The 22,741-nt window shown below is 50.9% G+C and overlaps 6 protein-coding genes across 6 annotated transcripts; 2 read left to right on the top strand and 4 right to left on the bottom strand.

The window, feature by feature from the left end:
* Nucleotides 1–90: 90 nt before the first annotated feature.
* Aud_003105 (TauD/TfdA dioxygenase family protein) lies at nt 91–1,497 on the top strand (the record flags this gene model as incomplete). The annotated part of the gene is made up of 6 exons (XM_043288062.1): nt 91–290; nt 350–555; nt 604–1,058; nt 1,114–1,150; nt 1,199–1,332; nt 1,378–1,497. The coding sequence occupies 6 exons, from the start codon at nt 91–93 to the stop codon at nt 1,495–1,497; spliced, it is 1,152 nt and encodes a 383-aa protein (XP_043143997.1).
* A 302-nt stretch (nt 1,498–1,799) lies between these two features.
* Nucleotides 1,800–4,239, bottom strand: Aud_003106 (HECT-type E3 ubiquitin transferase; the record flags this gene model as incomplete). Its single annotated transcript, XM_043288063.1, has 4 exons — nt 1,800–2,127; nt 2,417–2,697; nt 2,751–3,017; nt 3,496–4,239. 4 exons carry the CDS (start codon nt 4,237–4,239, stop codon nt 1,800–1,802), a joined length of 1,620 nt encoding a protein of 539 aa, XP_043143998.1.
* A 354-nt stretch (nt 4,240–4,593) lies between these two features.
* Aud_003107 (questin oxidase family protein) lies at nt 4,594–5,985 on the bottom strand (the record flags this gene model as incomplete). The annotated part of the gene is made up of 4 exons (XM_043288064.1): nt 4,594–5,345; nt 5,401–5,528; nt 5,587–5,732; nt 5,782–5,985. 4 exons carry the CDS (start codon nt 5,983–5,985, stop codon nt 4,594–4,596), a joined length of 1,230 nt encoding a protein of 409 aa, XP_043143999.1.
* Nucleotides 5,986–6,438: 453 nt separating this feature from the next.
* Aud_003108 (GABA permease GabA) lies at nt 6,439–9,044 on the bottom strand (the record flags this gene model as incomplete). The annotated part of the gene is made up of 19 exons (XM_043288065.1): nt 6,439–6,620; nt 6,679–6,757; nt 6,810–6,957; nt 7,009–7,137; nt 7,197–7,274; nt 7,322–7,523; nt 7,571–7,595; nt 7,652–7,684; nt 7,735–7,763; nt 7,812–7,846; nt 7,896–7,974; nt 8,023–8,137; nt 8,187–8,258; nt 8,307–8,371; nt 8,489–8,517; nt 8,571–8,643; nt 8,701–8,770; nt 8,839–8,872; nt 8,944–9,044. 19 exons carry the CDS (start codon nt 9,042–9,044, stop codon nt 6,439–6,441), a joined length of 1,578 nt encoding a protein of 525 aa, XP_043144000.1.
* A 1,339-nt stretch (nt 9,045–10,383) lies between these two features.
* pex6 (AAA family ATPase peroxin 6) lies at nt 10,384–14,866 on the bottom strand (the record flags this gene model as incomplete). The annotated part of the gene is made up of 3 exons (XM_043288066.1): nt 10,384–10,792; nt 10,854–14,586; nt 14,677–14,866. The coding sequence occupies 3 exons, from the start codon at nt 14,864–14,866 to the stop codon at nt 10,384–10,386; spliced, it is 4,332 nt and encodes a 1,443-aa protein (XP_043144001.1).
* A 4,542-nt stretch (nt 14,867–19,408) lies between these two features.
* On the top strand, nt 19,409–22,143 carry ace1 (putative C2H2 transcription factor (Ace1); the record flags this gene model as incomplete). The annotated part of the gene is made up of 4 exons (XM_043288067.1): nt 19,409–19,961; nt 20,019–20,311; nt 20,378–20,949; nt 21,024–22,143. 4 exons carry the CDS (start codon nt 19,409–19,411, stop codon nt 22,141–22,143), a joined length of 2,538 nt encoding a protein of 845 aa, XP_043144002.1.
* Nucleotides 22,144–22,741: the final 598 nt, after the last annotated feature.

Genomic DNA, 22,741 nt, shown 5'->3' on the forward strand with positions numbered 1-22,741 from the left:
TGGATATATCTGGAGTGGTATTCTCACATGCATGGCTGTTAGACTCAGACGGAAATCTCGAATTGCGTTAAGTCAAATACATACCTCAAGATGGCCCCGTCACTGGTTGAAAACGTTGCTCTTCGCACCGCGCCAGTCACTAAGCTCAAGACCGACGCCGGTTTCAACAAGGAGAATGTGATCGGTTATGGCGAGGTCTACAAGCATGAGGACGAGGTGAATGGTACAGAGAAGCAGCCTCCTGCCTCGTTTCCTCACTATCTTCCCGTGTGGGACAATGAAACAGAAAGGTAAGTGGACAATAGTCTTCATCTTCCGAGCCTCAGGTCACATCCGCTGATACCGTTAGATATCCACCACTGACGCCGTTTGAGCACTATGACCACGGCAAAGACGCCGATCCATCCTTTCCTGACCTTCTGCCTCAGGGTAAAGTCCAGGTGGACAATCTCACGCCGACCATTGGCAGTGAGGTCCGCGGCGTCCAGCTGAGCCAGTTGACGAAAGAAGGAAAGGACCAGCTGGCCCTCTTCGTAGCTCAAAGAAAAGTCGTCGGTACGTGACAGATGCCGGCTTTATTGATGACAACTAACAATTCCCCAGCCTTCCGTGACCAGGACTTTGCCCATCTCCCCATTGAAAAGGCCCTGGAATTTGGTGGCTACTTCGGCCGACACCATATCCATCAAACCTCCGGAGCCCCCAAAGGCTTCCCAGAGATCCACCTCGTGCATCGTGGGGCTGACGACCGGAGTGGTGCCGAGTTTCTGGCTACACGGACAAACACCGTGACCTGGCATTCGGACGTGACTTTCGAGAAGCAGCCGCCCGGCACGACCTTCTTGTACCTTCTCGACGGACCGACCAGCGGGGGAGATACTCTCTTCGCTGACATGGCGCAGGCATACAGACGGTTGTCTCCTGAGTTCCGTAGGCGGCTGCATGGTCTGAAGGCGGTGCACTCTGGTATCGAGCAGATCAACAATAGTCTGAACCGAGGGGGGATTGCCCGACGGGAGGGGATCACCTCGGAGCATCCGATTGTCCGGACTCATCCTGTAAGTTGACAAAACTTCTCCGCAGGCTGGTGATATGTGATTGATATCGTTTTAGGTCACTGGAGAGAAAGCCCTGTTCGTCAACCCACAATGTGAGTATTCTCTTTTGAACCAGATAGGGGACCTTCTAACTGGTACAGTTACCCGGTACATTGTGGGATACAAGAAGGAAGAGTCGGACTGGCTTCTCAAGTTCTTGTATGATCACATCGCGCTCTCCCAGGATCTACAGACCCGTGTCCGATGGCTTCCTGGAACGGTGGTGGTTTGGGATGTGAGTATACTTATCCCGCATTCTGGACAGTACTAATGACAGTAGAACCGTGTCGTCGCACACTCGGCTCTCTTCGACTGGGAAGATGGACAGAGGCGTCATCTGGCGAGAATCACTCCTCAGGCAGAGCCACCTTTTGAGACGCCATTTGAGGGTAGTCAATAGACAAATTCGGACGAATTTCGCAATTGTATTGAGTGCTTTGTGAGATAACACTGATCATGAGCGTCCGTTCATACTTGACCTGCTTGTAGTATCTCATGGAATGAGGAGACCCCGTAGCCCAACAGACGCAATCACCCAACCAATCTACATATTCCATGCGCCTCGTATATCCCATGATTTCACAGCCCACTCCCTTCAGTAACATAATCGTTCTTGCTTGGTCATCCGTAGTTCCTACGAAGTACCTGCCAACAATCACGTCAGCCCTCTCTCAGGAAAAGACGGGCACGGCAACAACATATTCATTTCTTCCCAGCAGGACTCTTCCCATTCGCACCAGAGCCAAAGAAACCCTTCTTAGAACCACTTGCCTCAGCAGAGCCAGAGGTACCATTCTTAAAGCCACTCTCACGAACACGGCCCGTCGCACCAGTTGAAAAGTCTTTGTCCTCAGGCGCCAGGGTAGATATATCTTCGACATGCTGCCAGGCTAGACCCTCCTCGTCGTCACTCTCCATGAATGCGCCGCCTTGGGCGAAGTTTCTGCAGCCGGTGCTGTCCGGAGTCACCCCGGAACAGTGGCTTCCCCAGGGTCTGGGAGTGTTGTTATTGCTAGGGGGCATGATGAGGCTGGGATGGTTGGGAGCGAGCTTTTTGATGTTAGTATTTTTTTAGCAGACTTGTAAGGGAAGTAAGGCTTGCTCACAGGTAAGTAGATATATCAGAGCTAGTATTTTATCGCTGGACTAGAGTAGATGGAAGTGTTGAAGGTGAGTTGAGACGTGTGATCTCGCGAGATTTTATACGCGAGATAGAAGCAGACCAGTGAATATCAATTATCTTACACCTGCAACAGGAAGTGAATCCCTTCCACTAATGCTAATGCTAACTACAAAGGTACCATCATATTCACACTCACCTCTCAAACCGATGCAAAGCCCCAACCCTCCACTCCCGAAACTCCCTCGCAGACGCCGGCAACATCTCATTCCTGACCTTCAGATCCCGCTCAACGGCCTCATACACAGACTCAGGGACCCTCACCTCCTCCAGCGAAAGAGACGACGAACCCGTACCCGGATTCAGAATGCTATCTACATCCCCAATCTCCTGGAAGAGGACCTTCATCGCCCGCTGCGAGGAAACAGTATGCTCTGAGCTGGAGCTGGAGTACCGAAAGTCGGGGTTGAAGACCCATAGCTTCAGACCGTTAGTTACCTTGTTAAGAATGTTGTGAGGGGCAAGGGACGTACGAGGAGTCCATTTGGCCTGTCGCAGTGGATGACGAAGCGACGGGCGCTTTCCCGCTCGATGAGCTCGAGGAGTTGAGCCGCGACGATGGTTTCGATGGGGTGGGTTTCCCATGTTGATGGGTCTGGGGAGATATTGGCGGATAGGCTTGTCTTGAAGAGACGCCAGCCCTGCGATACGGCGTCTTCTATACCGATCGTGGCATTGCATTTGGCGCAGTTCAAAGATATTTCTTTCTTTTGGGCGGACTCTTCCGTCGAGGATTGTACCTATGGTAAAAAGTCGGAATCAGCGAGCTGATACTGTGCAATGCGCGGAGGTGACAACTTGTATTCAGAATACAAACTCTATCTAACCTACGGACTGCTAGGCATTACCTCTACAGCTTGTATGTACCTTGCCTAATCGCGTCGATCCCATACCTCTGGGAAAGTCCCATAGACCGAAATCAACGAAGAAACGAGCGAGGCAGCCTTGACCTCGGAGCATCAGACGGGCCTTCGTGAGCCACAACGGCAAAATGGCCTAAGCAGATGAAGAGCGAAATCCATCTCATAAGGAGGATAACTGCACCCCAAAAGCCAGGCCATCTTGCCATCACGACTGCGCGTCAGTCCGTCCCACTCAGAGGAGCTTAAATCAATATAGGGCAATTGTATCGAAGACCCGTCCATGGAAACGAAAAGGCCTCCTTCTTTTTGCCCGAGAAAGTAAAAGAGAAACCAAAAACACGAAAACTAGCCTTACCTTCTTCAATCCCCTGCAATCCGCCTCCGAGACCAGAAACGTCGCCACGTCCACGAGGACCGTCCCGGCCGTCGCCACGACCTGATTCGCCGCTCCATACCCCTTGGTCTGGGCATTGGGGTCTTCCCCATGGCCATGGCCTTCAGGAGGGTCAGGTTTATGACAATGCCAGAAATCCATCATTTCGGCCCAGTTCCCGCTCGGCAGGTCCTTCCACGTCCAGCCTTCTGGACCGGTACCCTCTGGACCGGTCTGGGAATCGGCGCACCGAGGCGTATCCAGAACGGCATTCTCACACCCGCGACAACGCAGTCTCGTCGACGGCGACATATCCGCTGCCGTCCAGGGCACGAAATCATCGATGAGCGCATCCTGGCGGGGAGGCGAAGCATCCGAATCATCAATCTGCATTCGGAACGAGAATTCGCGTCGCCCAGTGCGCGAACCATTATCCGCGGTAGCCGCAGCGCCCTGTCTATTGGTGGCTAGAATGCGCCGCGAGGCTTCATTAACCCGCGCGGGCAGCTTGATGGTATCAGTTACATGGTCGAAGGGTTTCGGCAGGGATACCGAGACAGCTTGACGAGATTCTGAAAGGGTTATCAGTGGCTGGATGTTCTGGCTACCTAGATTGGCCGGTAACGAGATGTAGAGTGTGATATGACGGATGTTCGGGAGGAGTTCGGCGTGGAGATATAAGGACGTATCAACATCTGTCTCTGGGTTCTCTGGGGGAGCAGGCATGACAGCTTGTGATCCTCACATAGCAGGAGTACAATCTGTCAAGGTAAGTGCCAAGGCTTGAGATAGAGCAAATTGCGCAAGAAATTGTATCATTATTCCTAGAGGCGACAGTGGTTGTGTTGATATGGATTTAATTGCAAACATTTCAAACAAAGCTTGGTAATATCACGTGATCTTGTAGCTTTCGATTTATAAAGCTCCCGTGATGAGTCATGGGCTGTACCAACCGCAATATGAGTGAGACCATGACTGACTAGATTAAGCATTCTAGATCGTCGTAGACAGCAGATTACCCAGATTGAGAGTTCGTAGTAACACAATCGCTAAAGAAAGACCAAGTAACTGACCAACCCATCATACAAATCCTCCCCAACCGTCGAACTGATCTGCAAATTTCACAGCTGCCTTCAGATAAAGCTCATCCGAGTCTCCCCATGTTGCTGCTGCCTCCCGCATAGCACGCAGAGCCTTGACATAATGCGCATCCGTAGAATGCTTGCTCTTGACCGCTTGCTTCGCTGTCCATTTCCAGTCTCTTCCTTGCAGGTCGTGATTGCGAATTCGGTCAAGATCAATCTCCGGTCTGAGCTGGGCGATGTACATAGCCAGCGTCATCAGCCACCACTGCCTGACGAGTGGAACTTGAAACCGCGCAGGAATCATGGGCAGGAGGATCCGGACTGCATGGCTGGTAGTAAGGATATGGACGAGAAAGAAATCGTATTTCTCTGTGGGATCTGCTTGTGTAGCGGCGAGCAGGGCGGCGGCGAGTTGCTGGCTCTCACGGAACTGAGGCACTGGATCCTCAACCTTCCAAGCGTTCCAATGGTCCAGTAGGGCCGCCTCGTGGTGCCGGAAGAGAGTCTCTAAGTTATTGTCCCCAGGCGTTGCGAACAGCCCTTTAAAGCGCTTATCAGCACGGACCTTGGCCAGGATCTCAAAAAGCGAAGTAGAATGGTACGAGGATTCCGCCTTGGAATAGGACGGGTCATCAATGTACTTGTGCATGTCGTTGTAGCAAGTTGCCGCGAGACCCAGCGCTTCCATAGCGACCTCCCGACTCGACATCTCAAAGGCATAACCAAGATGAATCAATGGATGCCCAACTAAACGCACAACGTCAGCATATCCTCCCTCGACCAACCATCCTCAACCACTCACGATCAGCAACAAGCGAACTAAACAGTGGCTCCTTGCCGGAGAACAGATAGTCCGCCACGACCTTCTTCCAGTCATACCCATGCCGCACAAGCTCATCCTCAAAGAAATCCACAAATGCCCGCTGGTACCTATGTCACATCAGCCACACTCTGCAACGCACTCGGCGCAATGCCCAGAAATACATACTCCCGCTGTCCGAGGTAATCCCGCCAGTCATACGTGCTAATCTCCCCCGGTGCATCAACCCACGGCTCCAGCGTCTTCGACTCAGCGTCATACACTCGGTTCAGATCATCCGCGTCTGCACCTTGCAGAAACGCTGAACTGAGAATCTACATAACGTCAGCAGCCTGATCTCCAGATCTGGGGCGCAAAACCAACATGAGGGGCATGATTGTGGAATTTCCGCTCGTTGTACAGGATAGCATGGTTCGCATGGTTCAGTTTGAGCAGGTGCTTCAGAGCCCTGGCGGGCTTTTCGTGGGCTGTGTCGATCTCATGGATCTTCACTGGTGGGATGTTGAAGACTGTTTGGCGTTTCCAGGATGGTAGGAAACTGAACGAGGGTAAAGAGAATGAGAGCATTGTTTACTGTTGGTGGTGGGAGTCTAGTATAGATGTGGGGCTTTATGTTGAGGTTGCAGTTCCAGTATACGGGTTGACTCAGTGAGTCGATGGACAGTGCGAATCCCGCGCCCTGATTTGATCAAACAAGGAAACCAAATCTGATTGAAAGTTTGCGAAACTTATTGATATGGATGAAATGTCAGCGGTCGAATAGATAGTGCTGGGAGATGTTTTGGTGGCGATCTTCAAAGCTGTGGGGATCCAGCTGTTGATCGTTGGGGGAAGGATTGGCGGCCTGAGATTGCCATGACGTAATGCCACCTTTCAACAGTGTACTATACTATTCTACGCCATACACTATGTATAGCTACGACTGAAATTGTTCGATATTGTCTCGGATGGTATTGAAAGAGCATTGGGTAATGAAAATGTCACTCCGTAATTTAGTATATAGCAAGTGCCTTCCTGAGGCTACTTTTCGTGAGGTACTACATGCGCAGCATTACTGTTGTCAACAGGGTAATGGCCAGCAGGGAGTTGTCCTGTCAAGATGTCCATATCGGTTCGTGGTCCAGTGAAGTTCTTCCGACCATCAACGAACCACTGAATAGTGGAGATAACGATGATAATGCCAAAGGCAGCGACACAGTAGTCTAGACGCAGCGGTGTCAGTAGTTGGTTAATTCTCATTGCGAGTGCATTGGAACTTACTCATGTTGCTGCCCGATACGGGGAGTTCTGGTGGGAACAGGAAGAGCACAGTGGTGACTGCAATGTAGACTAGGGAGATCTAAAGCAAGATATGAGTTCGCGCCTTGAGAGGGGCCGTAAGAAATACATACCGCATTGGCAATCCAGCCAACAACATTGGGAAGGACGAATGGGCGCTCGGGGAGCATGTTACGTCCGCGCAGGCAGTTGACTGCAATTGGCATACCATATGCAATATCAAGCAGTACCACAGAAGCTGAGACAATGGCGTTGAAAGCACTGAGTCGATGTTAGCCATGGTACTATAATACCGTCACCCACACAACCGACCTGGTAGAGCCGAGGAAGATACATCCAAAGATGACAACCAGTGCCAGATTCAGATACAACGAGTTCAAAGGAACCTTCAGCTTGGGGTGCACCTTGCTGAAAAAGCGAGAAGCCGGAAGACCTCCATCTCTGCCAGGCTTGTCAGCACGAAAAATACAGTCCAGTCCTTAAAGATGGTGGATAATCACCTCGCAAAAGCGAAAATCATACGGCTGCTGGTGGTCATGATGGTAATGGTTGCGAAAAGCATGCAGACCAGGGGGAACCTAGAGAGCATTAGAAATGAACCGCGAGGCTTTTCGAAACGACCTACATGAGCAGGCAGATGGCTCCGGCATTGCTGTTGGTTGCGTTCTTGAGGATCTGTAGCAGAGGTCCGGCGGCCGAACTGATCACATCGTCGATCTTGCCAGCCACAAAGAGCAAAACAATCAGGAAGATGGTACCGGTCACCGTTCCGATACAGACGCAGCCGATCATGATCCTGGGGCCGACAACCGAAGCACGGGGAATTTCTTTGCACGTAAGCTCATGTTGTCACATTGTATCGAGAACGAGTTACCTTCAATCATATGTGCGACACCGTCCTTCGAAATGTTAGCTCTTGAGGACAAGCCCAACGTCCACAGGCGTGGAGACTTACAAATCCAGTAACACCGAGTCCACCTTGAAGCAACTGCATCTTTGTCAGAATCATGCATGTGTTGATGTGATGAAATGACGTACTCCAAGCAACCAGGCAACACCATCAGGCCCTGTGTTTGTCAGCTTTGACTTCCTCAAATGCACGGGTCAACACATACAGCCTGTCTCATTGATGAAATCCGTAAACACGAATCTGACTTTGTCAGCAAGACCCTTATTTATAAAACCACAGGAGTCCTCACTTTGCCGAGCTGTAGTTTGGCGACGCGCATGCCAGCACCGTAATGCAGATGACAGTAAACCCAGTGAGGGACCAGATGACTTGATACCATCAGTATACTTCACAAAACCACTGGCAAAGACACATACAGGCACTCTTAGTAACTAGGGGAAGAACAGAGTTCATCAAGGAATTGATGATAAACGCGGCAATATTATAAGCAATGTAGATGAGAAACTGATGCCACCGCTGCGCCTCATATTCCTGCAAAGTGTCAGTCCAGCATAACAGGTGGGGTAGCAAGCACACTTACTGGGTTCATCAGGGAAATGACACCCAGGATCAACTGACTGCCCAAGAGTCCACCAGTAGCGACGAGAGCGACCTGTTTCATCAGCAGCGCACTCAAAAGTTACGGGACGGATCATCATACCCAGCCAGACACATTCACCCAGCCAGTAATCCAAGAGAGAATCGGCATCCATCTCTCCCAGGAGACTTCCAGCTGTTAGCCCTGTTCCTAATTGCAATAGCACAGGATAACTCACTAACTACAACGTGAGGAAAAGTTAGCACCGCCCTCTTGCACGTTCACGAAGAATACCAATAACTTACCTGCAACCCAATGATACTGTCCACCAGCCCTGTTATGCCATCAACAATCCGATTCTACACGACCATAGTCGAGGACACTTACGTAGGATACGCAGACAGAAACTCAGCCAGCGAAGCCGCAATACAGAGATTACAGATCCCCGCAGTTATCAAACCTGCACGTCGACGTCAGCGCTAATCCTGACGACGAACCCAAGGTATAAAACACCTACCCCAAACAACGCTCACGCTGCCTCCGGAAGGAAGACTCAGCGATAAACTTGCTGAAAGAGCCGTCCACGACTGGCACGATATAGTCATTAGTGTCCGATATCGCAGATCCGGCAGACTCATAGAGTGAACAATCATACATTCAGAATCGCAAACGCCAGTCCTAACATCGATCTAAATCAAACAGTCGTCAGCAACCACTCAAAAAGGCCAGTCTGTGCATGATTAGAAAGGAAAAAGCATACAGCATGGAAAAATTGCGATCCAACTCGGCCTTGTGGCCCATGGCCGCAAGTTGGGCGTCGTCATCGACCTGGCCCTTGTGTTTCTCCTCTAACGAAGACATGTCGCAGATATTACAGTAAATCAAGTGTTGAATGCGACAAGAGTCAAATAGTCAAATAATCTGAGGAGCAAAGTCAAGAGCAGAGCGGCAATGGTGTCAGGTTATAAGTAAGTTGCGTTGTAGGATTTACCCCAGCCGGGGAAACTCAATTCTGGTAGCCTTTAGGTAGAGTCTAAGGTAGGTACCAGGTAGCAGGTACTTGGTAGGGAAGCCTCAAAAGTTAAGTGAAACCTTCTTCACTCTGCCCTTTTCAGCCGTTAGTCTACTCGTTATGCTATTTGCCATCGCCGACAGCTGGATTCCTGGGATGTACTCCGTACGCCAGATTGTCCCTTACAAGGCCCACCAGCTGATCGCGGGGGAATTCAACTGTTACATAATGGATATGGGGTAATCGCAACAGCATTACAGGATTCACAGCAACTGAGAGTCTGGGGCCCTATGATAAACTGATAGGACCCGGGTCTACTCCATAACGTGCCTACTCCATGGAGGGTAGGTACCTTTTTCGGTCAACCAAGCCGGCCAAACGCCATATGTGCATGCAGATATGGCAGATAAGTACTGTAGCAGACAATAATTCGCCCAAGTCGCCGAAGACACGGCGCCGATGGCCAATCAGAGCAAAGGAGGCAAAAAAAGAAGAGGAACGATCTGCGGGAAGTCTTTTTCTTAGCGTTTGGAGGTGGGAACGTCGGAGTCTTGGGCTCTTGGTCGGGGGTTTGGCTGGTTCTAGAAAGCTTATACAGACATTGGGGGTGAAGGGAGGTATCACTTGGCCGACGGAGCACTTCCGAGATAGCATTCAGCAGTCAGAGCTGATGATTCATATTCGACTCAGAGATAGATAATGAGTCTCGATAGTCGGATCTGCAGGAGACGATATATATGGGGTAGCTGCTGATGGCAGATGGCTCACCGGGGCGATTTGATAATTACCGACCGAATTGACACACGGATCCCGATAAGCCTTCATTCCTGGGTAGGTACATTCTCCGTACCGAGTAGTTGGAGACTAGGTGCAAAGTATAGTGGAGTGTCTCGTGGAGGTCTCCCACACGAGAACACAGCTTGGTTGGACCATTATTATCGAACGGCCAGACAACTCCATACAGGCACTCTATGACGAATCCATTCATATCATCAACATTCGTTGAGAGATTGATATGAGGTATAAACAACGGTCAACCCGATCCACAGCGGAACAATGACACATGGTATCGATACAGCATCTGATGCAAACATAATATATACATGCAATATATGGAGAACATCAACCCTCCAACTCTACACTATGCTCATCCCCCGCCTCGTTCCATTGCAACAACAAAGCCACCGCCTACTTCGCTCCGTCCGTAGAATCCACCAAATGATCCGTCCGGACAATGTAGTCGTCATCACCATTGGCAACATCGGGCGCGGAATCAGACTCTCCGCCTCCACCCGAGACAGTCTTATTCTTCCATTTGCCCTTGCCCTTGCTGCTTGTAGATTGGCCGCTGACACTTCGCATCATCGCCGACCCGGCCTTCCCTTTACCTTTGCCACCGCCAGGAGAAGGATAGTCTCCATTCGTAACTGGTCCATCGATGAATCCATCAAGCTGGCCCCCCAGCCTGAGCGCTTCAAGAGCGTCGCCGACGGTCTGCGGCGCCTTGGACCCTGGCCCTGTGCTCTGCGGCTCCTGCTTCTTGTCGTCGGATTCGAACTGTCGCCGAATCCGCTCGAAATGTTCCAGTTCCTTGGCACTGCAGGGATATTAGCAAAACCTCCTTCAATAATCTTATCACGTATTGACCAGTAACATACCTGACGCTGGGAACCATCTCGCTCTGAGCCCGGGTGAAATCTTCCTCCGTCACCATGACAGCGACGTCCTCCGGCGTCGCGAGATGGTCAAAGTAGTATGCAGTACTAACCGGCTCGCCCGGTAGCTGCTTGATTTTCTCGTCCACCGCCGTCGCCTTGCGCGTAATAGCCTTGAGCATAGCGTCGGAGCACAGAGCATACAGATCGGCACCCGTATAAGTAAGGGGAAGCCGGTCGGCGACCCGGCGCAACGACACCTCGGGGTCGAGTGTGAACTTTCTCGTCAAAGCCTCAAGGATAGTAGCTTGTTTCTCATGGGTATCGGAAACACCTAGGTAGAGCATCTTGTCGAAACGGCCAGGACGCAAAAGGGCCGTATCCAGTAGGTCGGGACGATTGGTGGCGCCGATAACAAATACACCCCCGCTGTTCTCTTCACCACCATTCATTCCATCTAGTTCGGCAAGCAACTGACTGACGATACGGTCCATCACACCGCCACTGTCACCTTGGTTCCCACGCTTCGGCGCGACCGAGTCCAGCTCGTCAAAGAAAACAACACAAGGCCGAGCATCCCGGGCGCGCTGGAACACTCGCCGCACATTCGCCTCCGATTCACCAATGTACATATTGAGCAGCTCGGGACCCTTGACGGAGAAGAAGTTAAGGGAGAATTCGGTGGCAATGGCTTTGGCAAGCAAGGTCTTTCCGGTACCAGGAGGACCATAGAACAGGATACCACTGCGCTTCTTCATCCCCTTCGCAAAGAGCTCGGGTCGTTCAAGAGGCAGCTGAATAGTTTCAACCAGGGCATCCTTGACATTAGTCAGTCCACCCACATCCTCCCAGCTGACGTTTGGAATCTTGGGAGCCCCAATGGAGTCGGCAAAATTCTTCCTTGCAGCTTCAACAGCGGCGTCGAAATCGGCCTTGGTGACACCTCGTGCGGCATCGCCGCCAGAGACAAGCACGTCCCTGACACTGACTTTGGATCCTGTCACGACGTTGCTTGCCGTCTCCGCTAACTTTTCCAGGCGGGCGGTTCTGATGGCCGAGGCTCTTTCGACGACATCAACTAAATCACCCGCAACCAAAGCGGCAGTCTTCAGAGCTACCGATCCCAAGTCGACGTCGGGTGACAGTCTGATGCTTCGTTCAGCGACAGCATTCCGAAGAATGCCCTCACGCTCCTTCTCCTCTGGCGCAGTCATTTCGAATTCGTGCGTGAACATGCTGCGGATCCCTTCTGGGATCTGCTCCACATCCGTGGTTGTGGCAATAACAACTCTCGCATCTGCAAGGATTTCTGCCATCGCCGACACGATTCTATCGGCAGTCAACACCTCAATGTGCTTAATGAGAAGCGCAGTGCAGTGCGATCCACAGTGAAAGGCGCGCTCGGCTCTCGCTTTAAGGTAGGCTTCTGTTTTCACGTCGCCGCCATTCGCGCCGCCCTCAGTCAGGATGTCGTAGGCATCAATAGGAAAGGTATGAAGGCCAATATCTGCACACGCGCGCGTTGCGACGGTAGCCTTTCCAATATGTCTTTGCTGCGACCTCAAAAGAATCACAACAGGTTTCATTCCCAGCTGAATGGCGCGAGGACTCGTTGCCACTGCCATGAGCTCGCGGATCCGTTTTTGCAATGGCGGTATGAACAGCTGCGGTGGCTCAGTGACTAGACCATGGGGGGCCGGCGCATTGCTAATGGATTTTGGTGCGGATTTTATCCCAAGCCAGTACTCCCAACCATTCTCCAAGGTGCCCGGAACCCGGTTAACATCGCTTCCAGCCTGCACCATCCTAGTCGTCGCAGAGTCAATAACGGCTACCCCTCCCCATTGATCGTCTTCATCCTGATCCTCGGACTTGCAGGGAACCACATGAGCGACACGGAACCATGCCACGCCAACCTTTTTCACACCACCCTGCGCGGACTCATTGGCTTGATTAAAACGGATTGTCAGATCTTCGTCTGGAGTGTTTGCATCCGTGGCTGCGACACCAGAGAAAACAGCTCTACCAAGTCCCTCATCAACGCTGATGCCAACAAGATCACCGCTTTTCAAGATCCGCCTTTTCAACTCGAAATACTGCTTAAGGCCTGCGAACAAGGCCGGCTGGAGGACACGATCCATAGAGAGCGGCGTAGAAACCTTCAAGAGGTTCACCTCCTTGGCCAAAGGTGGCTGCCTGGCCGAGCTGGTCTTGACTTGATGCAGAATGGCGGACTTCGAAGGGCCGTTACCTGTGGCAAATGCCATTGGCGAGATGCGCACATATTTCGTGTTCTCAAGATTGTTCAACAGCAATGGAGAAGCATAGACCGACGGAGTGAGACGCAGAGGAGGACGTTGCGAGATGCTAGGACGCCTGTCAGAAGATTGGTTGATCGAATACCTAGGTTTGGCAGACGGAAGGCCTGGCAAGCCGTAGATTTTTACTGGTCGCCAATTACCATGCTCTTCCTCATGCTCGTTGAAGCTTCCGAGCTGGATCGACGAGAATATATTCGCCTGGGGTTCCTCTGTGGCCTCGATTCTCACCCAGTCTCCGGAAAAACAGCCGATTTTCGCAAGCGTGCTGATGTCCACATAGATGAATGACTCGGGATCATCGTCTTCCCGAGGCCTGGGGTGCAGGAGCTCGATTGGAATTCCACAAAGTAAACCTTCCGCCTTGAAAACTTTGCCGGGTCCTCTCCCCGGGCGCAAAGTTGCCGACGTAAAGTTAGATGCCACCGAACCAGGTGTGTGAATGCCATCAAGTCTCCGACTACCAGCACGGGGTGTAGCGGAAGTGATTGAGGACAAAACACCGGAGGGCGGTTGCGGAAGTTCCGGGGCTGCCAGCGAGATCATATCCTCCAGCGAGTCATCTGAGGTGTCACTCGCATTGCCGACCGAACCCTCGGTTTCCGAATCATCAGGCGGAGTTGTGCTCTCCATTTCGGTCCCGCTCTCACTGGGCTTGTCTTCGGCGGCCGAGTAAAATTGCTCGTTTGATGTATCGTCCGCCTCGTCTTCCGCAACCTGCTTGAGCAGCCCCGGCCTTGACCGTAGACTCCTTTGCGCCCTGTGGCCCTGTGGGCGCGATTGAATGAGAACAATCTTGGTCGTAGATGCAAGTAAGCCTTGAGACACGGGTTCGCAGAACGAAATATGAGCAGGAGGGGCCGGAGCGTAAGTGATTGGATGCGGTGGGAGCGGGAGAGGTAGTACATCGCCGGTATGCACCACTTTCTGTGTCCCTAGAGCTTCTCTGACGGCAGCCGTAAGTCTTTCCTCCACTTCAGCCGCCGCTTTCTTCGTGAATCTCTTCGGCTCCAGGCCCTTTCCGGCCTTTGCCCAGAGCCCGTTCGGTCCGTGCATATTCGTGGTAAACCCGCCACCGAACCTGCTCTGCACATCATCATGGTTCCGAAGCAAGTCCCGCTCTACCGTTACGTAAACAGTATCCAGGTGCAAAGGAACGACGTCCAGAGCTCGGATCTCCACAACACGCTGCGCTTGCAGAGAGTGGCGCGTAGGATCGAGTTTAGTCAGAGTCTGTATGAAGGCCTGGAGGGAGTCTGCGGAATCCGGAAAAAGGACAGTCGAGTGGGGGAGCGGCGAGGGACGGGAACGATCTAAAGACTCCAACCGGACAGGAACAATCGTCCACGCCAGATCATCTATCGCGCTAGAACCCGGAGTATAAGGCGATATGGCAAGATAGCGAATGCCATCGTCATCTGTAATACAATCGGCGGCTTAGCATGCAAACATACGAATCTAACAGTAGCTTTTGCCACGGGCTCTTTGAAGCCTTTCTGCTCACTCACCTGTTACGGAGGGCGGCTGAAAGAGGTCGTTCGCCAGGTCCTCAGACACAATCCCGATGCTCCCACGCAGCTGGCTGTCCAAAGCTAGCCGCGCAGATATAGGGGCCCTATTGCGTAAACGCCGTTTTGCGATATTTCGTCTTCGCCGTCTTGGTTGTTCAGACGCACGGTCAACGTGTGGGAAGTCCATGGTGAATCGCGGTGCAATGTCGTGTCCGGGGTAATCGCCGAGGGGCGCGGACGATACAGGGTCTGGTGTAAAGATTGTGGGAGGATGTATTTATCAAGTCAACAAGCCATATTAGTCGTCCGGTAGCGACAGAACACAAAAGGACCAAGCAACAGACAATGACCGCAGATGTTGTAGAGAATTCTTTCTAGCTCAAGTGCGGGCAGAAGAACAGTGGATGGAGAAAGTCCGGGGGAGCAAGTGACTGTTCGGCACCGCCCGAGCGTTCTGCCACTTCCCGAGCCGAGGTCCGGCTGCACTGCTTCACAAGATGCGGTGATTAAGTGGATTGTCGTGGAGGAGTTAATGCTGCATTAAAGACCAGTGAGCCAATTTTCTCTCTTTTAAGAGCATAGCTGGTGCTTGAAGTTAGATGGTATACGGACAGCATGTAGTCCTTTCAATACGAAGTCCACATTGAGATTCCCCGCCCATAGGTAGTGCTCCTAGTATTTGCCTTCTCCGCTCCTCAGTCTCCAAGGATCAAGATCGTCATTGCAGTAAACAGCGACTCCGGTTGGCAAATGAAACGGAAACAAAAGATACTGTTGTTCAAACATTCTTCATACTTGCAGCAGTTTCCAATCCGAAGGAGATAATCGTCGACCTTATAGTAGGTTTGCATCGCACACTCTCAACATACATACTTTACAGACTACCAACTTGAAGCCTCCCGCCGGGGGGCATCAGCAATCCTTCACATTAGAGTGATCGAGAATATCATCACATTCCATATCCAGGCCGGAAGTATAAGAGAAGCCGAGGCTGTGATAGGCGTATCTGAGCTCAGCCCAAACAACAGTGGTTGGGTACATTTATCAGCAAGGAACACTTCTTGCAAGCTGATTTAGATAAACGTAAAATTCATGGTCATGATTCGCTCGTAACCTAGATACGTGTGCTTCCCAGATTCATGCTCGAGGGTTTCCAAGACTTGTACGTTGCGTCGCGTCCGTTGGCTTAACCTAGATAACCCTCAATCTGTTTTACTCTTGTGACATCCCTCGCCAAACCGTAACGCTAGGAATCGAGAAATCAAGTGTGGAAGACAGGATTGCGTCAGCATTGCAACTTGTATTAGGCCTCAAGGATACTAAGAAGAATGCCTGGTGACAATGCTGGAATAGTATGTAGCGGCACTGGCACAGCAGAGAACTCCTTGCTGTTATCTGCCTAGAGTACTGCCGAAAAACCTGTATAGTCCTGACGAAGACGTGCTGGTGAGCGGATGACTGCACCTATTCGACCATGGCCAGCACCTCTTAATTGATCTGCTTTATGATTGCGCTCCATTGTGATTGCTGAACGCTGCAAGGCAAGCTCCAGATCGTGCACTAAGTTTCGTAGAGAAAGAAGATCGCTGGGATAAGCCCAAGTCATGTAGATTGATTTCAGCCTGAAGATGTTTGAATGAAATATGCCAAAGGAGCATGGCCGGTGTTAGAGAATATTTACCTAGCTTTTGGTCTTCATGGATGATAGGCAGGGGACTTTCGCAATTCAGGGGACTCGCCGAAGATGGGAAATAGGACCTCAGTTTTGCTAGGGATAATCCCAATACTGGATACTGGAGGGGTTGTTTACAGCAACCATAACTGATGCGTTCTGCTTGGTCCCTTGCACTACACGGCCTCGTAGATAGCCGATGCCAAGGTGGTCTACGGAGGCAGGCGTCGTAGAAAGCCAGTTACACGTCGGGTGCGAGACTGTAACATCCTGGTTTGATTCGTTTGGCGCAAAACAGAGCCCTATCCAGCGGCAAGGAATTGACCACCTGGGCAAGGCAACAGTAGGGAAAATTCAATATTGAGGTGATAACCCCAGCATTTGTATCTGCTGACTGTGGAAGCGGCAGCGTCTCTGGAGTGTGGATGGCTGTAGCAGATCGCGTCCATATGGGGCTCTAGATAGTCCATCCTCAATGGGAGCCGTGGGAGCACACTAAGAGTAAAGGAACAATTAAGCGTATGACAGCTTGGGATAGTCAAAGTCCACAACTTCGTGACACAAGTAGTAACGTACTCCATACCTTGTTATGTTGGGGTTTGTTTCTTAGCTTCGCCAAGCGTGGCGGAGTCAATCGAGCCACCATGATAATGGCCACCAAAGACATGAAAATAATAATAAGAATTCCTTCTCATGCCAAACACATGAACTTCCCGTTCAACTGCCTGAGTATCCAATGTGTGTTTGGGTACTCTGTAGGTGTAAACCAGAGGAACGGTAGCCTGAACTCTGAAGCCCCAACCGTGGAGCCGATCAGCAGAAGGTATCAGACGATGCCAGTCGTTCACTTCACGTCTTAGACTAGGGGAAACGAAGTACTCCCTGCGGAGTACAAAAATCATCACCGACATCTGGTGATAATCTGGGGATTCTGATTGGATCCAAGCCTGATTTGAGCGGTCGAGCTGGAACGACACTGCTCCCTTATGTCATAGGCTTCTCCGTGAGAAGGCCAGACTCTGTGAAAGAGGGATGAGGCTCAAAGACTCCGCACATAGCCACATACTTGACATGGGTGGGTGCAGCCAAGTACGTAACCACTTGAAACTGAGCTGCCTACGCGCTGTTGGATAGTTGCTGCGTAAGTTGTCTTCTGGCTACGAGGCCCTCACTTACTGGACGAGAGGGTGTTTTTGAGATGCTAAAGATGATTATTAAGAGAAGATCGAACCGTTTTCCTTGGAAGAAAGGAGGGCGAATCATATCACCCATGTGAGCGAGTCCAGGATCCTTGTCGTGTTTGAGCTAGGATAAGACACCAGTTGTCCAAAAAAGACGGACGTTCTGAGACATGACCACGGTAACGACTGTAACGATCGTGTCAACCATGACCATCCATTTATTGATCAACGTCCGATCATGAACGGGAAATGTTTCGACACAGCTTTAGGGACGGTTATGAGAAACAAATCCAAAGTATATAACTTTCTCAAGGATCCCTTTACCTACTGCGTACATACTAATTTCTTCGTATGTTCTGTTGTAAGTGGTCATTTTGGCCACGTTTCAAAGCGCTACAGAAGAGTAAAAGGACACCTAGATAGTTACTAGGTACCTACCTTAGTATTGCACTCGTAAGCACCATCTTTACGAAAGTAACAAAAGTACGAATCCTTCTGCCCCCTTGTCTTCCAATCGATTGAGGCTCAGTCGGGGTCCCAAAATGTCCGACTCCGCTGGTCCTAATTTTTCGGATTGTTGCTCTCCCACCTGTTCAGATTCAGAGTTTAACTTTTATCATACCTACATACTCCAAAACTAGTTAGCGGATAATCCACACCTGAATTAAAGTACTTTAAAAAGTAAAAGGAAACCCCTTAAGAGGGCCAAATAGGGTGGAATGGAGCCAAACGGCGATTGCATTAGACTGAAGTCGTAACTCCCTGGTATAGCACCCCTGATATTTTTGTCACCAGCAGGAATTTGCCCTTTTGAATACGTAATGGAGCAGTAAAAGACAACCCAGGATCACAGCCCCAGATACGTATGATACACTACCTTAGGTACATAGGCCGACTACTCCGTACGCCGATTGCTGATCGGGCAAAGCGCCACGACAGTGGGGCCTTCGCAACGAGGCTATGAATAACAGTCCAACCAGAACTCTGTTATTCTTCTCACTCTTTTCCTTTCTGGGATTAGGGGGGCTCGTCTATCAGGCAGACATCGAAACCACCTCAGCTTGCGGACCATCAGATCCGCGCCGGACGAACAGCCTCCATTATTGCCGATGTCAGCCTGTCGTCGCAGACATTGACTGTCCCATACCCTCATGCCATCCTCCCCCGAATCCGTCATCACGATCATCATTCTTATCATCACATTTTCATCGCCTTACCTGCGCTCAACTTTGCCCTTCCTCCTATTTTCGATAGTCGCCTTTGCCGTGGTTTTTAACGTCGAAATAAAGAGAATTCGGAATCAAGGTCGCCATTTACCTCGATATAGACTTTGTCCATCTCTCACTATAAGACTTCCGAGCGAGATTATCTCCATCCTTTGTTATCAACAACAGTGGTCCTACTTCGCATTCGCAAACTGTTCCAACGCCTGTCGCCTACCTCTTGGTCACTCGGTGTCGTAGTACTATTCAACGCTGCTAGAGTTCTTGCATTTCACCCAACTCTACCAAGCGCAGAGTATCGCTCTGCCTTCAAGGGGTCATCTACCAAATCGGTCATTCTCCATCCGCAGCCAACTGTCATTCCGGTGAGTGTTGCGCCCTCAGTTGAGGTTCTATTCATTCGTCTGCTGCTTCACCCTCGTCGCTTTTGGGGATTAAATAGCTAATTCTCGATGGAGACCGAGCCATTGACTCGCATGTACGTCATTTGAATTACCAGGATAGTCATTCTCCTGAATACGTATATTACATCGCACCAGGTGAGTCACAGACTTGCTGGTCTAGCGGCACCCTAGCACTTGGGCCAATCTGTTCACTTCCGCTGACTTGCTAAGTCTGCCCTGCACTGTGACTCGTGCTTGCCTTTCTTAGCCATGTCGACCTCGCAGGCTGAGCATACCCGGGTTCACCCGCGTCGGCGTCCCTTAAAGACAGCACCCCCCTCCCTTTCATCTTCGACATCGCTGGAAAGCTATGTCGCGGACTCATCATCGTCGTCACCAAGTTTGAGTTTGAGGAAAGGGGAAACGTTCCATTCACCTTCCCCACCACCCTCAGACGATCTTGATCCGGTGCTTAACTTTAGGTCTCTGCCCCAGCGCTCACCTACATGCCCCAGAAGCCTAGAGGCCATCGCCGCCCGAGAGCAGCGCATGGTTGACTACCTGAGCAATCTTAACCTCAACTCCTTGGAACCGTCTTCTCCTCTCTCCGACAAGAACAACGGAGACGATCTTCCTGTTCCTCGAGCCATCCTTCAAGCCCACATCGATTCTCAGTCAATGGCGGACCGAGTCAGCAGACCTGCTCAATCCTCTCAGCTAGACGCTCCTTCCAAGGTATATAAGAGCCATTGCCATGCCTCGGACAGTGGACTGGGTGCTTCCCTCAGCAGTGAGAACATGTCGGCCTCGGACAAAAGTAAAGGTATGGTCTTTATTAAGCCTACCGCCGCATTACCTTTTACTAACATTCGTGTGTTAGTGAAAGCTGGGCAGTTATCTTATGAATCTCAATCGTCTGCCAAAGCTGCTACTCGAATGACTCAATCGGCCATCACAAGCTCCATCTCAGCGTTTGATGCTAAGCAATCTCAGAAGCGTCAACTGGGGTTGCCTGCATGCAAGCAAATTGAACGCCTTGTCATCAAGCCCATCCTCAAGGAAGAGAGATTAAAGCCGTTCCATCCCCTCGTTCAAAGTATTCCTCAGCGAATTGTAGATAGAGAAATCGGCTGTCTCCGTGACCTCGAAAAGACTCTCTTGTGGTTGGCACCGGTAAGTGATTTTCAAAAAGGGAATGGCGTTGGGTGCATTGCTCATTTATTTTCTCGTTTCTTGAAGAATTACGCAGCTTCCAGAGCTTCGTACCTCCGTTTTTGCGAATTTACGATTCAGTGTCTTCATACGTCGGTCTATCATCTCAACGAACGCGATCAACGGCTGCCAGCAGACAGGCCTTACACTAACGGCTACTTCCTTGATCTCGTCGCACAGATTCGCCGATATGCAGCTATGATTAACGAGTCCCGGAACAGCATGCCTTCTGATAGAGAACCAGCACAGGGCAGTGCAAAGGCTAGTGCTCCAAAGTATGTTCTCTCCCCGCCGTCTGGATGGCTTGCAAGGTTTAACATTGTCAGCAGTGAACGTGTTACCCTAGAGGGTGGATTATCCAAGAACGGACGGCCTGCTGAACTCGTGGTTCACAAGGATGGCGAGATGATCTCGCTGCGTACCGGCAGGCCCTACGAGGAGAATGCCGTTCCTGCGATGAAGCGTTCTCTCAGCCTTCGCTCCGTCGATGAGGGCGTTGAGCGATCCATGGCTCGTCGCAAGAAGAATGCACCTCCCATGGACATTAACCAGAAGTGCAAAGACTGTGACAAGGTTTTCAAAAGACCTTGTGATCTTACGTAAGTGCTGTTACGGAATCGCTTTGCCCCCCTGACCTACAATCCATTTGAAGAACCTTGCTGACCGATCCCAGGAAACATGAGAAGACGCACTCTCGTCCATGGAAGTGCATCGAGCCTTCCTGCAAATATCACGAAATTGGATGGCCAACAGAGAAGGAGCGAGACCGCCACATCAACGACAAGCACTCCAGAGCCCCAGCTTTGTACAAGTGCAAATTCGCGCCATGCACCTACTCATCGAAGAGAGAAAGTAACTGCAAGCAGCACATGGAGAAGGCGCACGGCTGGGATTACGTTCGCTCCAAGCATAATGGCAGGAGCAGCAAGAAGGCTCCCAATGGAACTACGCCCCAGACTCCTAGCATTTCTACTCCTAGCTCGAAGGCTCAGGACATTGCAACACCTCTTACCGGTTCCGCACCCTCACCCTTCGAACCCGTCACTGTTTATCCTCAGAACCCACCATTCTCATTCGCGGATCCCCCTACCCAAACAGGTAGCGGCGACTTCCCGCTTTTCACTACGAATAGCCCATTCGAGGATCTAGCCGCCGGGGTAAATGGTTTCAGCCCGCTGCCAACCACCTCGTTGGACTTCCAAGCGTTCCAGTCTCAGCTCGAGGGGGCTGACCCTAATGGCCTCATTCCCCTGACTTTCGATCGTCAATCGTTCGACTCTGCGTCTCCAGTGCCGGACTTGATCAATGGAACCATGGGATTCGATACGTCGCCAGTGGCATCCACCGATAGCAGCAGCCTGAACTTCGACCTGGCATGGAGCCAGCTTGACGCTCAGAATGTCGAGGAAGAGTTCACAACTTTGACCATGCAGATGCTCACGCCAGAGCACTCTGTCCCGATGAGTGCCTTGAACTCCTTTTCTCGAGACCCCTCCATCTCGAACCCCTCTCCGCTCCCGGTCCTGAAAAGAGAGAATCCCCTCTACACGCCCGACTCTTGCCACGTCGATGAAGGCGTCTCAGATCTTTTCGATCCCAGCTACCAGAGCAAGGCGGATTTCATGCTTTTCGACCATAATGCCAATTTTGGGGCTGGTTCTGTGGAGATGTCCGGTACATGCCATCTCTCGACGCTCCACAACGCGAATCAAATGTTCCCATCTCTCAATACCGAGGATCTCAATTATATGACTCAGGGGTGGCCCCAAGATATGGAGATGGAACATTTCTAATTTCGCCGGCCAATCTCGGATCTTCTTGCGTCTGTTCTTTAATTTGCTACTTCTGGAGTCTGGAACCATCGGAAGGGCCGTGTATTTGTTTCTTTCCTTTTGAAAGCGGGTATGGTTATAAACGGGATCACCGCTACTGACAACCTGGTCATCCATCTACCAGTGCGGTATGTTCTGTTATCGGCTTGATCTTTCTTGCCAGTCACTCTTTACGGTTATTCCTGGCCCGAGTTGACGTTGATATGTAATTGGATTGTGTATTCACTCCATGCATGACTCTCTATTCCTCCAAGCAATATTCTGCGCTGAATGATTTGTCAAGGATCACTTCTTATCTAGAAGCCCAAATGATTCCTAAAATGTCAGTGTGTACTTATGAAGAGCACATTTTCGTGATCATCACACGCTACCCCTAGGGAAATAAGTAGCCTGCATGCAGATGTAAATCTGGTTGGCATCCTGTCAGCGATTCGACCATCGGACCCTTAGTAGACGCGGCACATACGAAATGTCTCCACGGTAGAATCCTTGAACTCATCCGTGATATGGCGGACGGATTGACTACTATGTTGATAGTCTACCTATCACTGGATCATAT

The sequence above is a fragment of the Aspergillus udagawae genome, assembly GCF_001078395.1.
Source record: "Aspergillus udagawae IFM 46973 DNA, scaffold_2, whole genome shotgun sequence".
NCBI lineage: Eukaryota > Fungi > Ascomycota > Eurotiomycetes > Eurotiales > Aspergillaceae > Aspergillus > Aspergillus udagawae.